We start from the raw sequence: 23,679 nt of genomic DNA, 5'->3' as shown, positions 1-23,679 counted from the left end.
ATTGATACAAACATTGTATTACAGAGTTTCACAAACAGATTTATGAACAGTTTATTTGTTTATACTTAAAAGCAAAGACCCAACCTGTAGCTTTAGGAAAGGAGCAGACAGTGCACTAAATGTTATTTTAAGATATAAGAGCTTTAGTTTCACATGTCAATAAGGATTCTGATTTTTCAGCATAGCTAATGTATGATGCTTGCAATAGTAAGTTCGGATGGTAGGCTGGGTTGTACATATAACAAGTACATCACATATCTTATCTGGCCTTGCTGCTTTTTCTTTCTACTAGCCTCTCAACCTATGGCAAAACAGGGGAAGAAAATGTGAATAAAAAGCAGTGGAGTCTTAAAATCCCATCTTCAGGTTGAGTCAATACTACCCACTCTGTACCACAGTCTGAAACTGAGGCAATTCATTTTTGAGAGAAGTCTGCTTCTTTTAGTGAGTGTGATATTCTAAGAGATTGATAGGCAAAATGCAGTTTCTTTCTTCAGAAACCCAGATGTTTTTCCTAAATGTAGTTGTCCTGTGATAGTGACAAATTCCTGCAGAACAGCATTTCAGGCATGTTGTTTCTGAGTTGAAAGAGAAGTTCCTCATGTTGAAGTTTATTGTACTCATTCCAATAGCATCATTTCTATTCTGCTGGAAGTTCTGGGCTTTTAAGGAGAATGGAAAACTTTCCATTCAAAGTAACATTTTTGCAGGAACTAAAATCCCCAAACATTTATTTATAATTAAATAATAATTTTAGAAAAACTGTTAAAAATAAAATTGCACTTGAAAGCTTAGTGCAGTCTTTCAACTCAGCTGCAGCCCTTCATTCTAAGACTGTGGAAGGGGGCACTTGTGAGCTCCCTTGACGTGCTCCATGGCATTGGCTTCACTGCAGCCGCTGTGGTAGGACCATTGCTGTGGCAAACATCTGAGCTCTCCAGAAGCCTCTTAGGAAAGCTGGTGAAACACAAGCCATAATTCTGTCAGTATTTTGCTAGAAATTCCTCCAAACCACTCATCTTAGCATGTCTGTGAACTGGCATTTTTCCACTGCAGCCTATTGATCTGGAGCAGTCTTTGGAGGTTCTTAACACCTGGTACACATTCTGGCCTTTCCTTTGTTTGAGTAGTTGACATTCTGCGTTTGATCTTACAGGAATTCTTCAGTGGGTGAAGCTGATAGATAACTTTGAGGCTGAGTACGAGTATGTCACCAATGAAGGAACAGTGTTCACTTTCAAGACAAACCGCCACTCTCCGAATTATCGGTTAATCAACATTGACTTCAATGATCCAGAGGAATCCAAATGGAAAGTTCTCGTCCCTGAACATGAAAAAGATGTTCTAGGTAAGAGTTCATGTCAAGTTAAAGACATTAAGTTCTGCTTTTTCCAAATTAATTCAGTAATTAGTGTGTTGAATGATCTTTTACAGACCTTCTTGCTTTTTTACTGTGTTTAAACTGTGGTTGGGATTTGCAGTTTAAAAGACTTGCTGAGATACAGGCGATTCAGAACATTTCTTTCTCTCTCTCTCTCTCCAGCATCCTGTGTGGCCCTAGTGAAGTTGCTTCATCTATCCTTGTTTTAATTCAGTGTTTGTAGGAAATGAGGGGAAAGTATTTTCGTGCTTCATGTCAGTGAAATAAATGTTTACTAGACAGTCAGTGATTACAACAAGAGGGACTTTGTAAGCAGAAAGAAGGGAAAGAGCAAATCTGGCAGTACTGCAGCATGCTTTGAACAGAATTGGTCAGAATTTGAGACAGGATTTCTTTTGTTCCTGGAATAAGAGGAGTAAACAATACTTGAAAAAAAAAACCTCAGGAAAATGTAAGGGCATGGAATTCTTAAAGTATAGAAGCAAGTTCAAAACATAAATGTTTGGTTTTGATATAATCAAAATAAAGTTGTATTTTTTTAATCCTATCATTTTGCTGAAAGTTCTGTGAAAGCTTAGAATTAGTTTCAGATAATACAGAAGAACCACCTTTGAGCTGTTTTTTGACAGATACCTCATGTACATTTATGTAGTTTGCTCTCCATACAGTACAAGGTGTAATTATGATTTATCTGACTAGCATAATTAGTTATTCAAAAATACTCTGAATTTTTTTATTAATCAATTTTTATACAAATTCCTTCGTGTTTGCTACTCTTCCAATGAAGAGCTGCTTTGTAGAATGAGTAGAATTCTCTTTGTGTATCTGATTTCATATGTACATATAGTGTACCTTCTGTCTTTCCTCACTGAGACAAACCTATTTTACTACATTTCAAAGTCATCTTAAGGCTTTTGTCACTTAAAAAAAATCTTTATTTCTGTCTGCAGTTCACACAGTGTCCTGTGTGATTTCTGCCCCAGACTAGATGTCCCCAGTGTGACGTAAATGTTTATTCTAAACATATCCAGAATTGTAGTGATGTTGCAAATGACTGGGGTCTAGAATGTTGAGAGAATTCTAGTGAATAGAAATGTAGCAAATCAGAGTTTGGTGAGGCTCAAATCTTTTCTTAAGATTGGGAACTATTTGAATCAGGAGCAACCTACATTTTAAATGAAGTATGTTTCAAGTCCTAAGCAGAGAATTAATAATAGATGTAAGTGAAAAATTGCTTCCAAGTCTTAATTTTGGTCATGTACAAATTCACTGCTGTAGACACACTGGCAGTGTGTTAAGCTGTGCTTAAGTTATGAGGGACAGCAGTTTATAAAGTGGGACCAAATTGAAGAATTGATTTGGATGTGGTGAGTGTATAAACAGAATGGGATAGGAACCTGTGACTGACATGAAATGTGGTTGCCATGTGTGGATTTACGTGGAGAGTGGTCTAGGCAGCCAGAGGAGCTTTGACCAGTGGCTCTGTAAGCGCTGATTATCTATTCCTTCCCAGTAAGATAAATGCCAGATCTGCTCTTTCCTACATGGTGATATTTAACTCAGCTCCATTTTGGTTTCGTTCTGGAGGCAAAGTCGTGATGAGTTCATGTTCGTGCACAAACAAAAAAAAAATGAATGCATGGAACATTCATTTAATGGCTTATACATGACAGCCTTGACAGTACAGACTTAACAAGAGATGCACTAAAAAAGCTGAAAGCTAAGATGAATGGGTTTGCTGAGGACACTGGCCTTTAGACTGTAAACCCAACAGGCATTCAGCTCTTAAACAGTTGAAAGCAAACATAATCTGTCATATAAAACCATCAGGGTGACTTTCAGGAATATGTTGTGTGCCATTAATCTTTTACTGTAGTTGAATGTGAAGCCAGAACAGGCAATCATATGTCTACTTCTCTCTATAGCTTTTTGGAGTTGTATGTAAAGAAGTTGGATTGAACTAGCAAATGCAAGAGTCTCCATAAGAAGATGAGTTTTAAGTAGATCTTAATAAACTATAGTAGATCTTGCAGAAAAGTAAATTTAAATTCTTCAGTTGCTTCTTTGTTACAGACACTTGCAGATTAATGTTGTATCTTAGCATCAAGATATGGGAGTTCTATCATGTTCAAGAAGTTGTAGTCCTGAATAAATAAAAAACTTCACTTCTTCACTTGATGTAGCCAGCAAGCAAGCCAGTCTTCATGTCAGGCTCTTTTAATCATTACAAGTTTTGTTAAGGAAGACATAATTACAACGATGACAGTTAATAATTCGTTCTTGAAAACCTTGGAGTCAAGTGACTTTGATTTGGGTGATAAAGAGATGACAGTGTAATGAAGCTCCTTCTGCAAAAGCTAAGACAGCAGTGATTCAGAGGGTAAATGGGTATTACTGCTTTTTACCTACGTGTGGGAGTGACTTTAACAAGATGTAATTTAGCTGTATTAGTATTTCTTCACAAGCATTATAATTAGTGATAACCTAGGTCACAAATCTGTTTTATTGGGATATATGGATCCTACTCTGGTATGACCTACCTGGAGGACATAGGCTGTTCATTTCTGCATCTTAACTTAGATTCAATTTCATAAAGCTGCAGTTACAGAAATAGATTTATTTACAAATAATAAATTCATGATTGAGAATTAAGAATCTCTACCAGTGTCCATCACTGGCATAGAGAAATGTTCCACCAAGTATCATTGTATTCTTAGAAAGATGCTGCAGCTAATACAATCTAACCAAGAAATAAAGACACATGCCTACATGATGGTGTGAATGTCATTTGGTTTCCTCAACATATTCTTTAAGATAGGCTTTTCTATTGGCTTTGACCCTTTCTTTTTCAAGAACTGTTTATAAGTGAGATAATTTGGGAAATAAGGGGGAAAATCAAGCATATTGCTGCAGTGAAGTTGTACACACACTTCATTTTACAACTGTCAGCAGGGATTTTACACAGGGATGAGGTAAATATAGATCTCTACTCTGTGAGCTGAGGGGAAGAAATAAATGACAGCTATTTTAAAAGCAAATTGAAGAGGGCATCTCAGAGCATATTGTAGTGTGATGAGGCTAACTTCCTTCCCTTTGGAGTTTGTTTATGAAGTGTTAGTTTTAATTTGCAAGGAGTCTGAAATCAAACCATAGGAGAGATTGACATCTGACATTGAACTTGTGCTTTAAATGGCCACATAGCTGCAAGAAGCATGCTGAATTGAAAGGCAGCTATGACACTCTAAATGCAGACTGACCATAACAGACCTGCAACCCTAGTTCTAAGGCACAGGATAAACCTGCTGGGTTTAGAAGGTTAAATGATTTATTTTGAGAACTGTTACACCCTGCATTGCACCCAGTGTGCTCAGTACTGGTTGAGCAGGGCAGCTGGAGAGCAGCAGTTAGTATCCAGCCCTTTCTTTGAGGCAATGAAAAGCAACATAGATCTCCTGCATAAGGAGAGCTGAGGAATAAGACAAATTCCTGAACGTGTTGTAGATTAGGAGAGGATCTTGAACAGTTCCTTGAATCTCAGTTGGCCATTTAACAAGCAGAGGCAAAGCTAGCAGTGCTCTCTGTACCTTGTACACATCTGCACCCCTAAACTCAGTGCATGTTAAATGCTTCCCTTGCCTCAGTTACAATTCCCAAGTGGAAAATAGTATTTTTCTTTATACTTTTAACCTACTAACTAATTCATAAATGTGTGGGAGATGGGGAGGGAAGTTACTGCAGCTGAAATTTGTGTTTTAGCGCCATAGTGAAGCCAGGAGGGAAAGTCTGGAAAAAGCACCAAATCCTTCACTTGTTGAAATTGGCTGAAGCTTTCCCATTAACTTTAACATGGCAGGCTGCCATTGAGGATGGGGTCTCATTGAGAAGATACATGCTTTATATTGTGAAGGCTTGTCAACATTTACTCACACATTTCAGAATTATTCCTGTTTTATTCTGTAAATTGCCCATGCTTTACCCGCAAGTTTACTTGTAAGTAGCCTTGAGTGATGGTTACAGGTCGTTCTAGTTGAGATCAGCATTGGTACCTGTTAATCTGCAGAGACACTGACGTTTTTGGTTACTGTCTGTGATGACCAAAAAAACCCACAATGACATTCCAGGTCTGTCTTGCAGCAGCAGCTTTGGTGTCCATTGAAATACATTAACTATTCTCACTCAACAGTACATGTGTTGTGTGGATTCATAAGCACAGCCACATCGAGTAACTCAGCAATTCCTGCTGGAGCTCTGTGGCTGCTTGGCTCCTCTAGCGTGGTGTGTTCTCCATCAGCATTTCAGCCTGCATCTGTCAAAGCATGTTTGTACATTCAGACACTTAACATGCTGTAGTAGTGCTGCAGAAAGGAAAGGTCAAAACTGTTTTAAGTCATTAAGGTTAGTGGCATGGATTTTTAGTGTGAGGGTTCAACACTTTTTTCACTGAAATGGTTTCAAAAAATTGTTCCTAGCAACATTGCAGTTAGCAGCTTTGTGATTAGTGACAGCTGTCAAAATTTTAAAAAGAGTTTTTGGAAAGTAGTTTTGGAAAATATGAATTTCTGGAAGGTTGAACTAGAAGTTCTTGACACAGTTGAGCTCAGTTTTCTAGGCCTTGTTAAGAATTGTATCTCCTCTAGCTCAAATTTAGCTATTGAAGAATTGCATGTAACCTGTTGTTGCCACCAGAGTGGTCACTGTACTCTTCAGAGAGAACTGGCCAGCACCAAGGATAACTCTTCACACCTGCTTTCACTGCTTAGGACTGCCTCCAGCTGTGTTCATCTCTGATGCCTGAAGCAAGATGCTCAGGTTGGAGAAGGCAACCTCTTAGTGTTTATTGTTTAGGTGTATCCCAGAGAGTAACTGCTCTGTTCATTGGTATTAACTAAAAATAAATTGACCTATACATTGGAGAGGTTTTGGATAGTTAGCTTTTTAAAAACCATCCCTTGTGTATATGAAAGTGCTCAGCAAGCAATTCACAGTATCCCAGAATGGCGTATCCAAAATAAATGGTTCACTTGCACCAGGTGCTTATTTCTTCTCCCCATTTGTCTATAAAGGGTGCCTACAGCAATGGTGTCAGGCTTAGACAGGAGATTTGAAATCACAGAGTCTTAAAAGTTTCTAGGAAATTCAGAGGCATGCAGGATGCATCCTGCACTGCATGAGCAAAACCAAAAAGTTGGCTGCTAATGGAACATGCCCAACAGTATCTGTGGTTCTCAGTGCTGAGCATGGGAATAACAGAGACTCAACTTAAAGCTTGCAGTCCAAAAAAAGCTCTTCTTAATAATTCAGCATTGTTTTAGCTTGCTGTGTATATAAGTGTTGCTTCTTAGTGTCCTCTTTTTCTTCTGGTCTTTCAAGTCTGCTTCAGTGTTCTGCTCTATTTTGATTTTTGCATTTCTTTGTAGCTGCCATTACTGTAAGTTTTGGAGGCAGTTAGCAATGCACCAAACCCAGTTATAATACAGGTACTGTACACAGAAGCTGTGTTCCTAAATTTCATGGAATGTTTTAAAAACATTTTGCATTGGCTTCTCATCTGCTATCTCCACCTGAGAGCATCTAATTTGTAAATCAAAGAGGTGATGGAGAGTTGATGTTGCTGCTTCCTAGGCAAATTCCTTAGTAGCAGAGATCCCCACATAAGCCAGCAGCCTTGCTCCTGAGCAACTGAATCTTTCTAATAAAAAGAGTACTACCTCTTCATAAATATATAAGTCAAAGTAATAATGAACATCGGCTCTTAAAGAAAAAATCCATTAAACTGAATTGTTTAGTCAAATAATTAGTAAGGAATTAAAGCATCACCATAACATAATTTTAAAATAAAAACCCCTTATTTTTCTTGTTGAGGCAAAGCTATATATTATGTACATTTGAAGTTGATCTGAATGTGTTTATAATCCATTTTGTGGAATTTTTTCCAAGAAATTTTGAGTAAAACTGGACGTTTTAATTATACATGTTTTTAAGAATACCAGTGCAGTTGATGGGATCTCCTACTCATTGCAGAGACAATAATTCTGCATGCAAAAAAATTGTGTTGCTGTTGGGATGCTAACTTTTAAATTCATATTTTGTATGAATTTCATAAACCACGTAAAAATGTTGGAAAATTTGTGCAGTGACAGTGTAAAAAATATTTTAAATTACTACATATTCTCCTTGTGTATACAGCCAAGAGTGATTCTCTATTTCAAAATATGTAATTGAATAGAACTATTAACTTGCAATGTTTATTATGTTCTCCAGCCTCACTTATGAAATTTTAGCCATACTAGAGCTAAAATTACACATCTATTACTAATTTATAAACAGTGTTATGTTATGCTGTACCTTATTATTTCAGGTCATGGCTAAAATTTCAGTTAGTGTTCTCTGGAGGTTTGGTTAGAAAATTCCCAAATTTAGATTAGAAGCTCATGAGGGTGTTGGAAAATTTGAGGGTAAAAAAAAATATGAATGGTGGTGTTTGGGAAGAGGGGAGTAGTAAAGCTTTATTTAGGTATTTATGAAACATGATTTCACATGTCTAGAAAGACAAGTATTACACTTCACTGGTCCTTCAGAAACAAGCTAAAAGGATTTGAAAGTCTTTGAGCTCTAGGGGTTCATGACAGACCTGAACTCTATATGAAAGCATATATGATGCTTTCAGAATAATAAGTTTTGACCTTCAGTTCCAAAAACTTGTTACCCTCAATGGAAGGGGCACAACATACAATTTGGGACTTTTATTCTGTAATTTGAATATGCAAAGATGCATTTACAAGATTGTCTTCTTTACACTCTTTGAATTCAAATTATTTGGTTTTATAGGACTTGGAGGAAGCTAGAAAGAGCTGTTAAGATGTGAATAAGATAAAATGGCATAAAACTCAAATTCCATCAATTTTTATATGCTTATGCTCTGATATTTTTTCCTCCAATGTTGTCACATTAAACTCTCCATCTCACAGTGCTACTTTGACATTATAGTGTACCCCTGTCTGTCCTACCTAAAATTTCTTGCTCATTTAGTTCATCTCCTAATTCTTTGCTTCCAGCAGAAAAAAAAGCCATTTTCCAACACTGGTATTTTGCCCATGATTTAGATTTCCAGTCTGCATTGTCAGAGAAGAGGCTGTGTATATGTAGTTGGAAGAGAATAAGAATCACCTGCTCATCTAGTCTTACAAACAAATAAAAATGTCCCACATTACCTCCTTCAGGATACTTTCTTTGATTTTTAGCTTTGCTTGTATTTTGTCTTGCTTGTATTCAGTTTGTGAATTAATGACAAGTTAAAATACTTCTGTTGCAAAATAATTTCTTAAATGACAGAAATATTGAGCAAGATTAAGATGTTTTAATCTTTCTCCTGTCTGTATGAGTAAATAAATAGACTTGTCACTAGAGATCTAAAGCCAATGACACAGGAGACAGGAGAGAACATGTTATATTATATATCATGGGTGAACAGGAGCTCCAAAGAGGTTCTACATTTTACAGGCTATAGAGATGGAGATTGAAGTGAGATAGTCAGTAGAGCCACAGAGATTTTTAGAAATGACAGCCCAGATATTTTATTTTAATTAGTTTTAAGTCCAATTGAGAAATTGGCATGCCAGGAAATAAAGGTTCACATGTGTCTAGTAGTTATTCCAAGGAACAAACTCAGGTTTGGAAAAGTTCTGTGGAGGAGAAGCTCTCATTCCTGCGCAGCTGCACAGACACAGTGGGACTAGAACTAGGACTCCAGGAGAGACATAGAGGCAATGAACCTCTGCAGAGGGACTTGTTCCTGGATCCTTTTGCTGGATTGAATTCACTGTGCTGCATCCTGCTCCTCTTACCTTACAGTCTCAAGAATGCTGTTTAGCAACATTAGCATCTTGAATAAGCACGTGGGCTTTTTTTAATGGCATGATGAGAATATCACCCCAGAATAATCCTTTTCTTACACCCAGTAGGGCTTGCTTGCAAGAATAGTCTCCTGATTACTTCAGCAATAGAACCAAGAGAAATAGTAACATCTAGGTTCTGTACCAAAGTGTGCAATACAGGATCATGTCTTTTTTCCTTATGAGTTTTGTTTGAGTATAAATCATAATGATTGTTTTGATTTTCATGACCTTCCATAAGTATTGCTGGCAAAGATAAATGTTTTGCTTGGGTTATGCATTGAAATCTGTGATATTTAAGAGCAGTATTGATCTATAAATATCCTAAATGCATAAGCATATTGATTAAGCAATTCTTTATTCCTGTGTCTGCATAAATTAACTTTGAGCAGCATGGTTAATGCACTTCCAGAGAATGGCAGACTTTACTTTGGGTTCATTTACAAAGATTTAAAAGTTAAAGGTAGTGTGTGTCAGAAGTTTTGCTGCATGCATTTAGGTATGCTAAATGCATAGGATCAGTGTATGTCTGATTGTTTTCTTTCTTACTTTTTTAAATTGTATTTTCTGTGGCTTTGTTTTTCTTTTCCATGCTGTGCAGAATGGGTTGCTTGTGTGAGGTCCAGTTTCCTGGTTTTGTGCTACCTGCATGATGTGAAGAATATCCTGCAGCTTCATGACCTAGCCACCGGTGCACATCTCAAGACTTTTCCCCTAGAAGTTGGTAGTATTGTGGGATATAGTGGCCAAAAGAAGGACACTGAAATATTCTACCAGTTTACTTCCTTTTTATCTCCAGGTAAGATTTTTTTTGTCTCATGTTATTGTTCCTTTTCCCGAGAACAGTATCTTTCTCATTTTTTTGTAGTTTCCACCCATATTAGCAGTGATTGTGCACATAAAAATGTATCAGTCTTTGATTCATCAAGCCTAAATAATGTGCCTGCTAGTATTTGAGACACCTTCATTAAGACTAAAGACTGACTTGTACTGGAGATAAAATTGTAGCATTCTCACAGTTCTTGCTTCATACACCAAGACAGAAGGTGAAAACCTCAGTAAAAGATAATTGTTAATGTGTTTAATGTGATTTTTAATCACAATTTTAAAGAACATTGATAAAAGTCACAGAAATTGTTCTCTGATAGTTTTATGATTCATTTATGCATAGCCTTATTTGAGCATCCTTACTCCTTACAGACCTGCAAAGCTGGAGCTGTCCAAAGCATTACATAATACAGGTGTGGCAAAACAGTAAATATTCTAGGATTTTGCATAGGAAGGGAGTTTCTACACAATTGTCAATCTAGTACCTGGCAAGAAAATGTATTTACTGTTCACTCTTTTTTTTTTCTTTATGGCCCAGACAATCAATACCTAATACAAGACGGGATTCAAATATGAAGGGGCAGATAGGTTTCAGCATCTTTATCTCCTTCCAAGGTTTTGTATCATAAATGTGTTTATAGCATCTGACCTATGTTTTTGCTTTTTCAGTTAGAGCACAGCAACATTACATTGCAAATGACTGTAAAATATTTCAGATAAGTTTGCTGGTTTTGCTAGAAAGGATTATGTCAAATTATCAAAATTAGGGTTTGATCTTAGCAGATAAGAAGTGTATGAATTGCCTATTGTCTTACTGTTTACATAAACAGAAATATGATCTATTTTCAGTTCCTCTTTTAAACAACGTTCAGATTGTTGCAGCCATTGCAGCTGGAGAGTAGCTTGAGGACACTCTTGCATTTATCTCTAACCTTGTCCAGCTTGATGGTTCATAGTTGACTTGCCCACATTGTGGGCCAGAAGTTGCCAGTTTTACAGGCCTGCACCATTCGTCCCAGCTGATCCAGTAGAGTCTCTGCAGCTGCTAAAAATGTGTAGAGGAAGAGCCCAGATCTGTTTTAGCCTGTGGCTTTCCAGCTGGCCAGCAATAGCTGCTCTCACTGCCTGCTGGTTGCTTAGGCAGATTATTTTTCTCCTTTTCATTGATTTCCTTAGCATCTACAAAGAATTCACTGTGGCATAGCTCTGTTAACTGGGGCAGAGTGACCTGGAATCTGGAAGAAAAAGGGGAGGTAAGAAATGTGGGGTAGACTGTATGAGGATAAGGAAAGAATGAGAAAAGCAGACCAGAAAGGTAATTTTTAGGTAGGTTTATTTTAGTTTGTGTGCAACCTCTGTTCACCTCATCAGTGGAATAATCATAAAAAAGGTATGGGGCTGATCCTTGGTTAACCTAGATATTCATACTTTACTGCGTGAAATCAATATAAATTGCAACTGTATTAGCTTGGACTATTATTTTTTTTCTGACAAGAAACAAATTAACATACTCGTGTTTAATACCTACAGCAAAAGTAATTATAACCATACATATGAAATAATGAATAAAGGAGTTCTAAACCCATATATGCTGACACCATAAAATATTTTCTGTTATTCCCTGAAAAATACGGCTATCCCTGCTGTCCACTCTGGTATGATGCTTAGGTGACCACTGGCATTTTACATTTATTTAGTACCCAGCAAAACAATTAAAAATACTGCAATGGTTTTTTATCTTAACTGCTGTGACACTAAAAATAGTACAAGAGATGCAGTAGCAGGGGTTGAATTGCATGTTAGTGTAACATTAGGTTGATTTGCTCTGGAAATGCAGTCTGTGACTGTGCTTATTCTTCATCATGTGGTTTGCTAAGATGTGGGAATTCTGCCTGCTCTGTGTGCAGTGTTTGCCAGTACATTGCTCAGCTTGGGCAGCTGCCTGTGTGTCAAACAGCTGTTCTGCTGTTGCTGTCTGGAGGGCTGTCTGGATCTGATCTTTAAGGGAAATGCTGCCTTAATGCTGGTTTGGACCTATCAGCCTGATTAGGCTTGCTAATCATTTTGTGATAAATTAAAAAAAATCCCAGCAGACTATGGTAGTCCTACTTTTAGTCCCCTGTTAATTCACTGTTATGGAAAAAGGCTTTATCAATTGCTAGAAATGGTTGTTTACATCTGCATTTGTTTACCAATCTCTATCTTCCTGATTTTCCAGTCTGTAAAACTAACTTAAAGAGGCAATTCCCTAGTATCAGATAAATTTCCTCATTATTTCATGTTTTAGTCTGTATTAATTTCATAGTTATAATCTTTGTAGTAATTACTTCTATTTCTTGAATGTATCTGTAATACACAGAATACATCAGGATTTCAATCAAGTCCTGTCCACCTTGGTTAATTTTATTACATTGAGGATCCCAGTAGAGTGCTTACTGCCATACCTTTTGCTGTTCTTTTCCCTCATATATGTTCTACATTTTGCAGGGACCAGTTTGTTGTAAAGGAGAAAAACAAAGAATAATTAACACTCAAGTTAGTTTATGTATCACATGTATCTGTAGTACAGGCATGAATACTGGGATTTTTTAGTATGTTGACCAGTGTGCAAACATGATAGTCACGTTGTATGACACATACTTAAATGTTATGAGGGTTGAATGACAGGAAATATGTTTTATAGTTTGAATGCAAAATTATTCATGGTTAATTACACATCTGTGTAGTGTCTAGATAGCTGCATTCCTTGTGATTTGGCCTCTGCTGCAACCTAGAAGTTCTGTACTATTTATAGACATAAGTTTTCTCGTGGTCACAATCCTTTGGAAATCATACATACAACTCAAGGGAAGTTGTCTTCAAACTTGCAGGATCAAGATGTAAGAAAAGCTACTCAAGACAGATTTTGTTCAGTTCCATTGGTAACCTATGCTAGTCTGCCACAAGTTCAAGTGAATGTTTAGGCTTTCTGTTAGCTGGGCCATTTAAATTTTAATTTCAAATACTTGTAATAAGAAGAACATTGTTGACCTGAGTGAAATTCTTGATGTATTTATTCTCAGTCTGGTGAATGTAAAAGGGAGTGTTTTAAATTTGACTTTACATTTCTTTCTTCTAACATTATTGTCCTTAATAAGTCCTTTCTAACTTTATGTGAATGATTTTTTCCCCTATTTTGCTTAAGCCCCCCTGGCTTTGTGTGAGTGGTGAGAATTACTCTTTCTGCACAGAAAGCCTTTGCACCCTCCCTAGATGAAATGCATATATGTAAGTGTTAAATTGCGTAATAAATGAAAAAGTGTGTCCAAAACTGCTGATTTCCACCCTGCTGAGTTACCTCTCCCATTCGTGACTCCATCACAGTGCCTAAACTGACATCTTTTTAATGATGGATGTGTACTAAGCTGACATGCTTGCATTGTATTCTGTATTTTAGGTATTATATATCACTGTGATCTGACCAAAGAGGAACTGGAGCCAAGAGTTTTCCGAGAAGTGACTGTTAAAGGATTTGATCCTTCAGTTTACCAGACAGTTCAGGTAATAAACATGAACGCTCCTGTCTTGCTCTAATCACCTGTGCAAGAGCTCAAGACAACTGGACTTGGCTGTTGGTGAGGAGGTTTGCTTTAGAACTATGCTTGGTTTTGAATTGAAATACTATTGTAGGTGCTCTAAAGGCTCAGACAAGTATATCAGTGTGGTAGCGTGGAGACTCCTTTGGAGGTGCCTATTACACATAGTGAAGGTGTATAAGAGTTAGCTAAATTTAAGGTTTATAAAGTTAAGAGAAATTACTTCAGTGGAAAACAGTGTAAACTACAGATTATGTGGAACTGGTTCAGGAGAATACAGGGTTCTTCACAGACAATTGCTTTGACCTCATAACAAGTATTGTTACTAAAAAGATTGTACAGAATATACATTTCTAAGTAGTAAATGAGCTTTCCACTAAACACAGCTTTAGTAAGACCCTGATAAAATACTATGCCCTGGTCAGGACTTTTAAGACAGGTATGGAACTTGTAGAGAGAGTTCATGGAAATTTGTTGAAATCATAGAATTATTTAGGATGAAAAAGACCTTTTAACAGCAAATCCAACCATAAACCTAATATTGCCAAGTCCATCACTAAACATGTCACTAAGTGTCCATCTGTTTGTCTTTTAAAAACATCCGGGGATAGTGACTCAACCAAATCATTAGGGGTCGAGAAAAACAGTCATTATATTGGGATGCTTAGCATATTTAAGACCTGCAAATTTATAGAATAAATACTGGAGGGTGGATTCATTTTTTTATATGTAGGATGCTTCCGTCCTCTGACTAAGAGTAAGAATGGAATAGAGGCTTTTTCTTTCTATAGACAAAGGCATAACAAAATCTAGTGCCAAAAGTGGAACTTTAATAAGCTTAGCCTACAAAAAGGTGAAATTGTAGAAGGTAAGCAACATAAAGTTGGAGTCTTCCAAAAGAGATTAGATACTTCTTTTAATATCTTATTTTTAATTTTGCCTCTGACACATGCCAAGGCACATTCTCTAAAAGCATAAAGGCAGTAGTATGTGTACATGAGGTGGTTGTAAACAGCCCCATCTGTTTGTCTCTGCATCTCCAGACAGAAATAAGAGTGTGGTAGAGAACAATTTGCTGGAAATGTTCTCACAGAGAATGCATTTTTGCTGCTTCACTCAGATTCATTAAGGGTCTTCCTCAGGATAACTTTAGGGCAGAGTGAGCTGGATCAGAAAAAGAAAACTGCATTCCCTTTAGGAAAGAACTTGGTACAATTGTAATGCTGCCATCAAACCCAGAAGGATAATAATGAAACACAAATACCTGTGTAATTAAAAAGGGTATAGAAGAGGTTGCTGTGAATTAGAAATAATGTATTTTTCTAGTAAATCAAATTATATAAAATAAATGTCTGAAAAAATAAAATCTCGTTTTACACTTAAATCAATTGCATGCTAAATTAAGGTAAAGTAGAACAGTAATACAAATCATTTCAAGGAGGAAGCATGCTGTTGCTATGCCCTTGGAAACCTTCACTTTGTAAAGCACTTGCAGAGTGCTTGCATTACTGCTAGGCTGTAATGTGGTGGAAGTCAGTATCACTGTTCCTAGTTTTCTCCTTGGCTTCTGCTCAGTTCCAGCTCTAGGGAAACGTGACCTGTGTAGTTACACTGGGATCAGTGCTTATGAAGAGCACTCTTGGCTCACCAGTCATCCAGTTTTGCCTTATACCAACAAATGACCTCAATATGGCAACCTCTTGGAAATTAGTTTTTGATATGTTTCATTCAGATCCATGGAGAAACCTCAGTTGAGCTGTGAAAAAGGCTGTTTGCCAAGGCCAGGGCTGGGACTGCCTGCTCAAGTTTGTAGGAACTGAGCCTGTCAGTGCTGCACAGGTCAGTGCTGCAGAGATGGACTCCAGTCTTTGTTTCCATTTGTGTGGTCCCACTTAGAGCCTTGGTGGTGCTTCTGCTTGGAGGAGGGAAAGGGGATGGAAGGGTATCAAAGCAGGGTATAAAAGGCTGTCAACCTAAATGAATACATCGCCATTTCAAAACACAGACAACATTGCAGGGAACTGTGAAAAAAATCTAAAATAAGAATGCAAGAAATATATTGAAAGTAGGCAAACCCTGATTATTATTGGAGAATGAGCAATGCTGCAGAATCTATTTAATAATTGTAATTTCCATCCGAATTACGAACTAGTAAAGGATAATGTTGCTGACTGTCCTAATCCATGTCCTTAATGAAAGGCAGGTCTCCTGCCAAGGTTCTTTCTTTATTCTCATATACCTGAAGAAATACCTACTAATACCAGCAATCTTCCCAGCTTTGCTGTGTAGCATGTATGAAACTGTAATTAGTTCTTCTTCAAAAGTCTTTGAATATAACAGGGTCAAGATTTGAACTGAAATGTAAGGTGTCATGTGTATATGAAACCTGAATTAATGGCAATTGGAAAATTGCCACAGTGCCTGGTTTTGGTCTTTCAAATCCAATCTACAGTATTTGGTATATGTTGCAAAGTGCAAGGGTAGACTAGTAATAAAGTTTACTACACTAAGAAAATTTGTGGTAGAGCTGCTGCTTTTTTTATACCTAGGGCTAAGATCTTACCCTTGGACAACCCAAACTAAGAACAAATTAGCCAGCTTGCACTGAAGGGAGAGCTGTTTCAACACACCTGTATTTTGCACCAGGATAGAGCATGTTTGTAAGTTATTGGCTCCATGTGACACCCTGCAAGTACAGTCTAGTTTATTGTGCTGTAGCTTGTATTTATGTCGTTACCTTGAAAGACTCTGTGGCCTTTGTGAAAAAGTCAAACTGTTTAAAATGCTTGCTACACATAAAAAATTTATCCTGGCTGCTTTTGTTAAATGACACATTAAGTTGTATTAATTACTCTTCCTCTGCCAAGCACTTCTTAAATTTGCTTTTCTTCCCTGCGTACTTCCATCTATCACAATGACAGACTTTTCCAGGAAATAGCCTGGGATGGGCTTTACAGAAGGAAAAAACACTTTTATAGGAGCTTAAAAACAGCACTTGCCCTAAGATGTTTACTGTGTTAATAACTCAACTGTTGCTTTAAATAAAAGCATTTTATTTAAATAAAAGTATTTTATCTCTGTAAAGTTGCCAACTATGTTCTTATATGCCTCTCCATGTTAACACCTCACAGTGACACTTAATCATGGATAAACAGTCTTCTGGTGTGGCTCACAGCACACCTACTTTGAGGCTGGTGTGTAGGCTTTTAAGTGTTAAAATTGCAGCAATAAAAATGTTGATTGGCTCCTTTTACCATTCTTTAAATACCCTCCAGTACTTAAAATGCTTTGAGATGAACCAAAAATAGATGTTGCTATTGACAGATGCACTTTGGATTAGCTCTTGCAGAAGGTGAAATTCATAACACAACTTGGTTTTACAACTTAGTTTGATTAAAAAAGCAGCTGCTGTTTAGATACTGCAGCACAGATGCATGAAGCACTGGTCTTAAAAAATATATTTCTGTTTGTGCTGGAATGAATTTCCACCTTTCTTTTGCAGAAATTACTTTTGCAGGTAAAATCATTGTCATGAGAATTTTATTCTTTTCTTGCTCACTTTCACTCCCATCACCAAGCCATTGCAGTACTGATTTCAAGTTATGAGGCATTGATAGGGAAAATTAATCTACAGTCATTCTCATTCCAAGTGGAACTTTACACCATACAGTTTGGCACAGTGATTAATCTCTGCTTCAGGAAAATACAACACTCAGAGAAGATGAGTCAGGCTTGAGATTGACTGGCAGAGAAACTTGTGCACAGCACCTGCCCATGCTATTCCTGGCTCTTGCTGTTGCTGGTGGTGTCATTCCATGAGCATTAGATTCCCTCATTAATATAAAAATAACAGAGGAAAGCAGTGTCCTCTGTAAACTGTAGTAAGCTCAACCTGCTAAGCAATGCAAGAGCTGATGCTATAATTAATCTCTGTTTTTTTCGGTGTGGTTATAGAGATTGTCTTAACATAGTTTTTTTTTTCCCCTTACCCACATATATATCGTAGAATCAAAGCATGGTTTGAGTTGGAAGGATTTCAAAGATCATCTAGTTCCAACCCCACTCCCATGGGCAGAGACATCTTCCACTAGACCAGGTTGCTCAAAGTTCCATCCATTCTGGCCTTGAACACTTGCAGGGATCATGCGTCCACATCTTCTCTGGGCAACCTGTTCCACTATCTCACCACCCTCACAGTAAAGAATTCATTCATAATTTCTCGTCTAGACTTTCCTTCTGCTGTTTAAGCCAATTTCCTTTCTTCTATTGCAATATGCCCTTGTAAAAAGTTCCTCTCCAGTTCTTTTATAGGTCCCTCTTAGGTATTGCAAAGCCACAGTTAGGCTACCCCAGAGCCTTTTCCTGAGCACCCCCAACTTTCTCAGCCTGTCTTCATAGGAGGGGTGCTCCAGCCCTCTGATCAGCTCCATGTGTCCCCTCTGGCCTGCTCTGACATGTCAGTGTCCCCATGCTGGGCGCCCCAGAACTGGGTGCAGTGCTCCAGGTGGGGCCTCACCAGGGTGACCTGCTGGCCATGCTTCTGTGGATGCAGCCCTGCACACAGTTGGCTTTCTGAGCTGTGAGTGCACTTTGCTGGGATACACTGAGTGTCTGGTCAGCCAACACCCCAAGTATTTCTCCTCAGGGCTGCTCTGAGTCCACTTCCACCCAGCCTGTATTTGTGCTTGGGATTGTGTCAATGCAAGTGCAGGAGTTTGCACTTGGCCTTGTTGAACTTGATGAGGTTAACACAGTCCCACCTCTCAAGCCTGCCAGGGTCCCTCTCGTTAACATCCCTTCCCTCCAGCATGTCCACTGCACTGCACAGCTTGGTGCCAGCAAACTTGCTGAGGATACTCTCAATCCTCTGTCCATTTTGCTGACAAAGGTGTTAGGCAGCACCAGCCCAAATGCCAGCCCCATTGACCAGAACTCAAGTGTAACTTTCTATTTTAATAGATCAATGTAAGTTGTGAGATCATTTAAATCTATTTGCTGAGACAAAGCACTCTCATACCAGGGAACTGAAGGCATGTACTTGCAACTGATTCTGAGCAGAGACAAATAATTTTCCCCTTTTCTACAGAGGACTAAGTAATTTTGGCATAATTTTCATCCCTCTCCTAAGAATCCATCACAACCAAAAAGGGGTTGATTTTTGAAGAGTTGGACTTCCTTTCTTCTCACAGTATTTGGGGTTTGAATCCTGCCTTGATCTCATGGGATGGGAGGATAGAATTAATGTTTGGGGAAAACAAGTTGCTTATTGTTGTTTGTTTCTATTTTATTCCTTTTATTTCCTTGAGGTTTTGTATTACAGTAAGGAAGAAAATGAGTTCAAGAAGCTTTGGACAATACTTTCAGGCACGTGGTGTGACTCTTGGGGATGGTCCTCTGCAGGGCTAGGAATTGGACTCAGTGATACTTGTGGGTCCCCTCCAGCTAAGCATATTCTGTGATTCTGTGAAATATTGGTGGGAAGAAGGAATGTGACAAACACCACAGTTCTAGTGCTTGCCACAGTATGGCAGACACCTGCTCTCTTGCAGGGGGGAAATAAGCTTTGAGTCACTTCTTTCAGAGCCCCCAGGAAGGAGGTTGAAAGCTTTGGCTCTGATCTCACCTAGTGCGTTGGCACCAAGGCACCAGTCTCACTCTGGAGGACATCAACAAAATCACAGTGACAACTGTGACAGCACTGGCAAGTTGCCTGTGGAATACAGTATCTTACACCCGTGGCATGTGATTGTTACAAACACCACATTAGTCTGCCATTACCTCTTCTAATTGGAGGTCAGTGAAACACTGAAAATGTAGTGCTCTAGTTTAAAGGCCTTTGTAGTTCTTGAAAGCCAAGAGATTGTATATTAAATATGTCAAATATTTGCAGCCACATTACCCTCCTTTTTAAGGAAGGAAATTGTCAGAATAAAGGACTTTACATCTAGATAGAGTATCAAGAGATGGATTTCTTATGATGACCTTAAATGCTCTTGAACTTTGAAATCCATATGCTGGAGTAGCAGAATAGCAGTTGGCTCTACATCCATTATAATTTAAGTATAATGCAATTCAGATATTCCTTAGGTATCTGGAGTAGGAACCACATCTTTCTATTCCAAAGAGGATGAAGTGATAGACTTTGCATTGCTTTCTTCACCAATCTAGTTCAAATCCTACTTTAAGGTCTAAATGTCTGGATTTGTTCTGTCCCCTTCTTATATACCCTGGGGGTTGATGCATAGTTAGGAATTTGGGAGCTTTGGTTCAGCAGAATGCAGAACAATGGAAATGTGGTTTGGGATGCAGGCGAGTGCAAACCTTCTCTTAGGAAGAATTAGTACACTACTAACTACACAATGTGAAAACAATACTAAAATATTTTTAAATACTCTTTGTGTTCATTTGTATTGTCATATAGGCTTTGAGATTCAGTAGTTCCAAACTTTTAATAGTAAATTGTTTATTTTTCTGTTGAGTGTCTAGGGAGCTGGAGAGCTTCTTAAAATGGAAGCGTCTGTAGAACCGTCATGCTCTAGACTTTCTAAAAATGTTCATTTGTTTCAAGCATGCAAGAGAAGTGATTGCTTAGTAGTTTAACTAAAGCTCATTATGAAAGACTATTCCTGCACCTTACTCAGTAGAATTTTGTTTGAACTTGCAGTGATTTGTTTTCCACTTTTCTAGTGAAGGGAGATGTTAGTTGGCTTACTTAATCCCAAGAAGCTGCATTCCACACTCTCTCAGAATTGCTTAAAACACGAGGTGAAATAGCACAGACTTGACAGACCTGTAAGCATTAAACATAGTGTTTATGGTGAATTGAATTCCTCTTTGCACCCAGGAGTTTTAAACAAGAGCTTAAGGAATTGTAGTGGAGCTTAAAGGATTGCCTCACATGTCTTGAATGATTGCATTGTTGATTGTAAATAAAAAATAGTTTTGATTTTTACAGTAAATGGGAAAATACATTTTGCCATCAAAAAGTCATTCACTCAGACAGCTTAAATAAACACATGTGTTGAGGTCTTCAGGAAGCTCAGTAGGTAGATTCTTTGCTGATATAGAGATATTAAAATGATAATGTTGTAGTAAAAATACTTGGGGTTTGTCTTCCTTCTAAAAAGTCACTGAAGAATTTCTTCCCTTCTATTTTTCCTGGAACTTTCATATTCACTTCTCTGATTGAACTCACCTCCACTAATTAAGCATGAACACATTGCTATTTTAATTAACTCTCTTACTCACAGGGTAAGTAAGAATTCTGTTTAATGTTCCGCAGTGGGAATCTACTTCCAACTTTTCTTCTCCCATTTGTATAGGCTTATCAGTGTTATTTCTCAAAGGTAGGGAATGTTATTAACTTCATTCTACAGGAACAGAAACATTCAGGATGAAATTTGTCCATGGCTTCACATTGATGAGGTGTTGCTCTGGGGATATGGTTTGCTGTTCTAATGGCAGTGGTTTGCTGATCCTCAGAGTTGAGTTTTCAGATGTGGATTGAAAACCTAATCAAGAATGGTTATTAAAATCTTACACAAATAGTTCAGAGAACTTCAGCATCAATAAAAAGCCCCCTCTTGATATGTCTAATAGTAATAAAGCCTGACAGCACACAGTCTTTTGATCATTATAGTGTTTGTGTGTCTTGTACAGTGCAGATTGAATGGCCAATACCATCAATGATAGGAGGGTCAAACACAGAATAGTTCCACAGAAAAAAATGCTCTAAAGCCTCTTTATAGCTGTTTAATTCTTGCTTAAACCAAGTAGTGATAAAAATGGGAAATTTCAGCATAGCCCTCTACTGAAAGAAAAAAGTGATAGCTGCCCCTTTTCTCACTAAGAGGATAAATGTCAAACTTTGGCGTGCCAGCATTGTTCAGAATGAGAATGCTCCTCTGCAGAATGGGAATATTTCTATCCATCTGCCCACCCATCATTTTGCCTCATGGAGCCTGGCTGGTGGGGTGGGGTTTAATTGTGATGATAATGCTGTATTGAGGACAGATTGCTCTGGGACCACAATCATTAGTTTTATTCAGCTGGCAAAGATCATTAGATGATGGCAGTTGTCAGTCATCACTGGCAGAGGCCAGCATTCGAGCCACTGCCCTAGCAGGGAGACACACTGGCTGCCTTTACTAGGCCTCCAGGAAATCAGACTTTTCTGGTTGTGTTTTTCAGTACTGTGCTAGCAGTGTCATGTAAGTGCATTTAATAGTCATTAGGTTTCCTAAGAAGGGGATTTGCTCTTAGGAAAAGTTATATACCCAGGTATATATCTGTCTGTGCCATAGGACAGTGTTTAAATTCAAACAAATGTCCAGAAGAGTAGCAACTATAGTAATTTATTTGTTAGTGAGGCTCATATTACTTGAAAATAAAATGTTGGGCATTCTGTTGATAGGTGTTTGCACATCTGTGTTATACATATGGGCAAGTTTAAAAAATGTTTTCTTTGGTTTTAACATGTAAATGTTTAATACTTAAATTTTTTAACCATTTTCTCAAGTTTAACTAATACAAATCTGTAATGCAAGTGGTGGATTTTTGAATATATCTCTCTTCTCACCAGCTCTTCCTGTTGATTTTGTTAAGTGTATAAACTCCCTGGATGGCCTTCACATTTCTCAGTTTCATGGTTTTATGAAAAGGCAAAAGGCTGTGAGAAGGGAGGCGCTAGTTCTGTTTTAGAGTCTGTCTTCTTCACTTCTGCTTTTGAAGCTTCTCTTCTTGAAATCACATAAAATCTGTGTAAGAACAATCTCAGAACTCATCTATTGGAGTCCCAGGAGATAGGATATTGGCTTTTCCTGCAAGAAGAGAGGAACCAACTTCTACTGCCCAACAGCTGTGCTGAACAGAAGAACCTGTAGCAGAGCTGCTGTAATAAACAACGGGCAAAGACTGGGGAAAGATGAAATTACCATGCCTGAATGTGTTTGGATGTGGTGGTGACATGGGCATGACTGAGCTGTCATGGGCACTATGGCAGGTCACTTTTGCCTGTACCAATTCCTGCCTGGTTTCTGTCTGCCTTGTGTTTAAAAGCCTTCACACTCCCTTGGCAGTCTGTCCCAGGTTCTCACTGAGTTTCGTATTAAAAAGCTTTTGCAGGGAACAGGGGGACACCACCTGAAGGTCTCGCCTGAATTCCCTTCTTGAGCTTGAAATACATTGCTTTGTGTCCCTCACTGCCATGGAAGGCAGTTGGTTCTCTTCAGGTTACAGCCAACTTCTGCAGGTTTAGAGACTGTCACTGTGTGTCCCTCAATTTTATTTTCCTTTAGACTAAAAACAATCAAAACAAAAGACAAATCTGCACTCTGTTCAGTTTCTCTAGTGGATTGTATTTCCTGGCCTCCTATCACTCTGCATCGTCTTCCTGGAATCTGTTTAGATGCTCAGCATATGGTATGCCATGGTTTCAGCTGAGCACAGCACTCCAGCTGAGCCTTTCCAAATGTGAGTGCAACAGGAGGGGTTACTTCATAACACATTGGGGGTGAGACTTTGGTTTATATGTCCTCATGCAGGGTGTGTTGGTTTGGAAAGACAGGAGTCTGCTAAGGAAGGCAGGAGCCTCCCCTGAAATTGAGAATGTAAACCCTCCCCACCCCTCCGAATTGCTATAATTTTAAATTAAGGGGCTCTCAGGCAAAGATATGGGAGCAGGAAATAACAGTTCTTTAATAGGGAAGAAATAAAAAGAATAAAATAAACAATACAGTCCACTGGAACAACACTGACAGAGTCAGAACCCAACCTGACACCCTGTTGGTCAGGGTGTTGGTGGCAGTCTGATTGAAAATGTGGCTGCAGTCCTCTGAAGTATCAGGTGTGGTTCTGTTGGAGCAAGGGGGTTCTGTAGAGAAGGATGTAGTCTTCCTCTGAAGATCCAGGAGGAAAAGGCAGCTGCTGTTCCTCTGGGGAATCTCGTGGAGAAAAACTGAGTTGCAATTTCAGAATCTCAGAGTATATCTGGGTAGCAGTGCTT

At 38.3% G+C, this 23,679-nt stretch overlaps 1 protein-coding gene across 1 annotated transcript in view; it reads left to right on the top strand.

Annotated features, from left to right (window-relative positions):
* Positions 1–23,679, top strand: part of PREP (prolyl endopeptidase) — an 85,858-nt gene that overhangs the window by 36,555 nt on the left and 25,624 nt on the right. Inside the window, exons 8-10 of the mRNA XM_030944368.1 lie at positions 1,157–1,348; positions 9,875–10,072; positions 13,538–13,641. Coding sequence (XP_030800228.1) covers positions 1,157–1,348; positions 9,875–10,072; positions 13,538–13,641 — 494 coding nt within the window. The remainder of the gene's footprint in view (positions 1–1,156; positions 1,349–9,874; positions 10,073–13,537; positions 13,642–23,679) is intronic.

The sequence above is a fragment of the Camarhynchus parvulus genome, chromosome 3 (assembly GCF_901933205.1).
Source record: "Camarhynchus parvulus chromosome 3, STF_HiC, whole genome shotgun sequence".
Taxonomy (NCBI): Eukaryota; Metazoa; Chordata; class Aves; order Passeriformes; family Thraupidae; genus Camarhynchus; species Camarhynchus parvulus.
The sequence above is the reverse complement of the archived record's forward strand: the minus strand, read 5'-3'. Positions and strand labels throughout refer to the sequence as shown.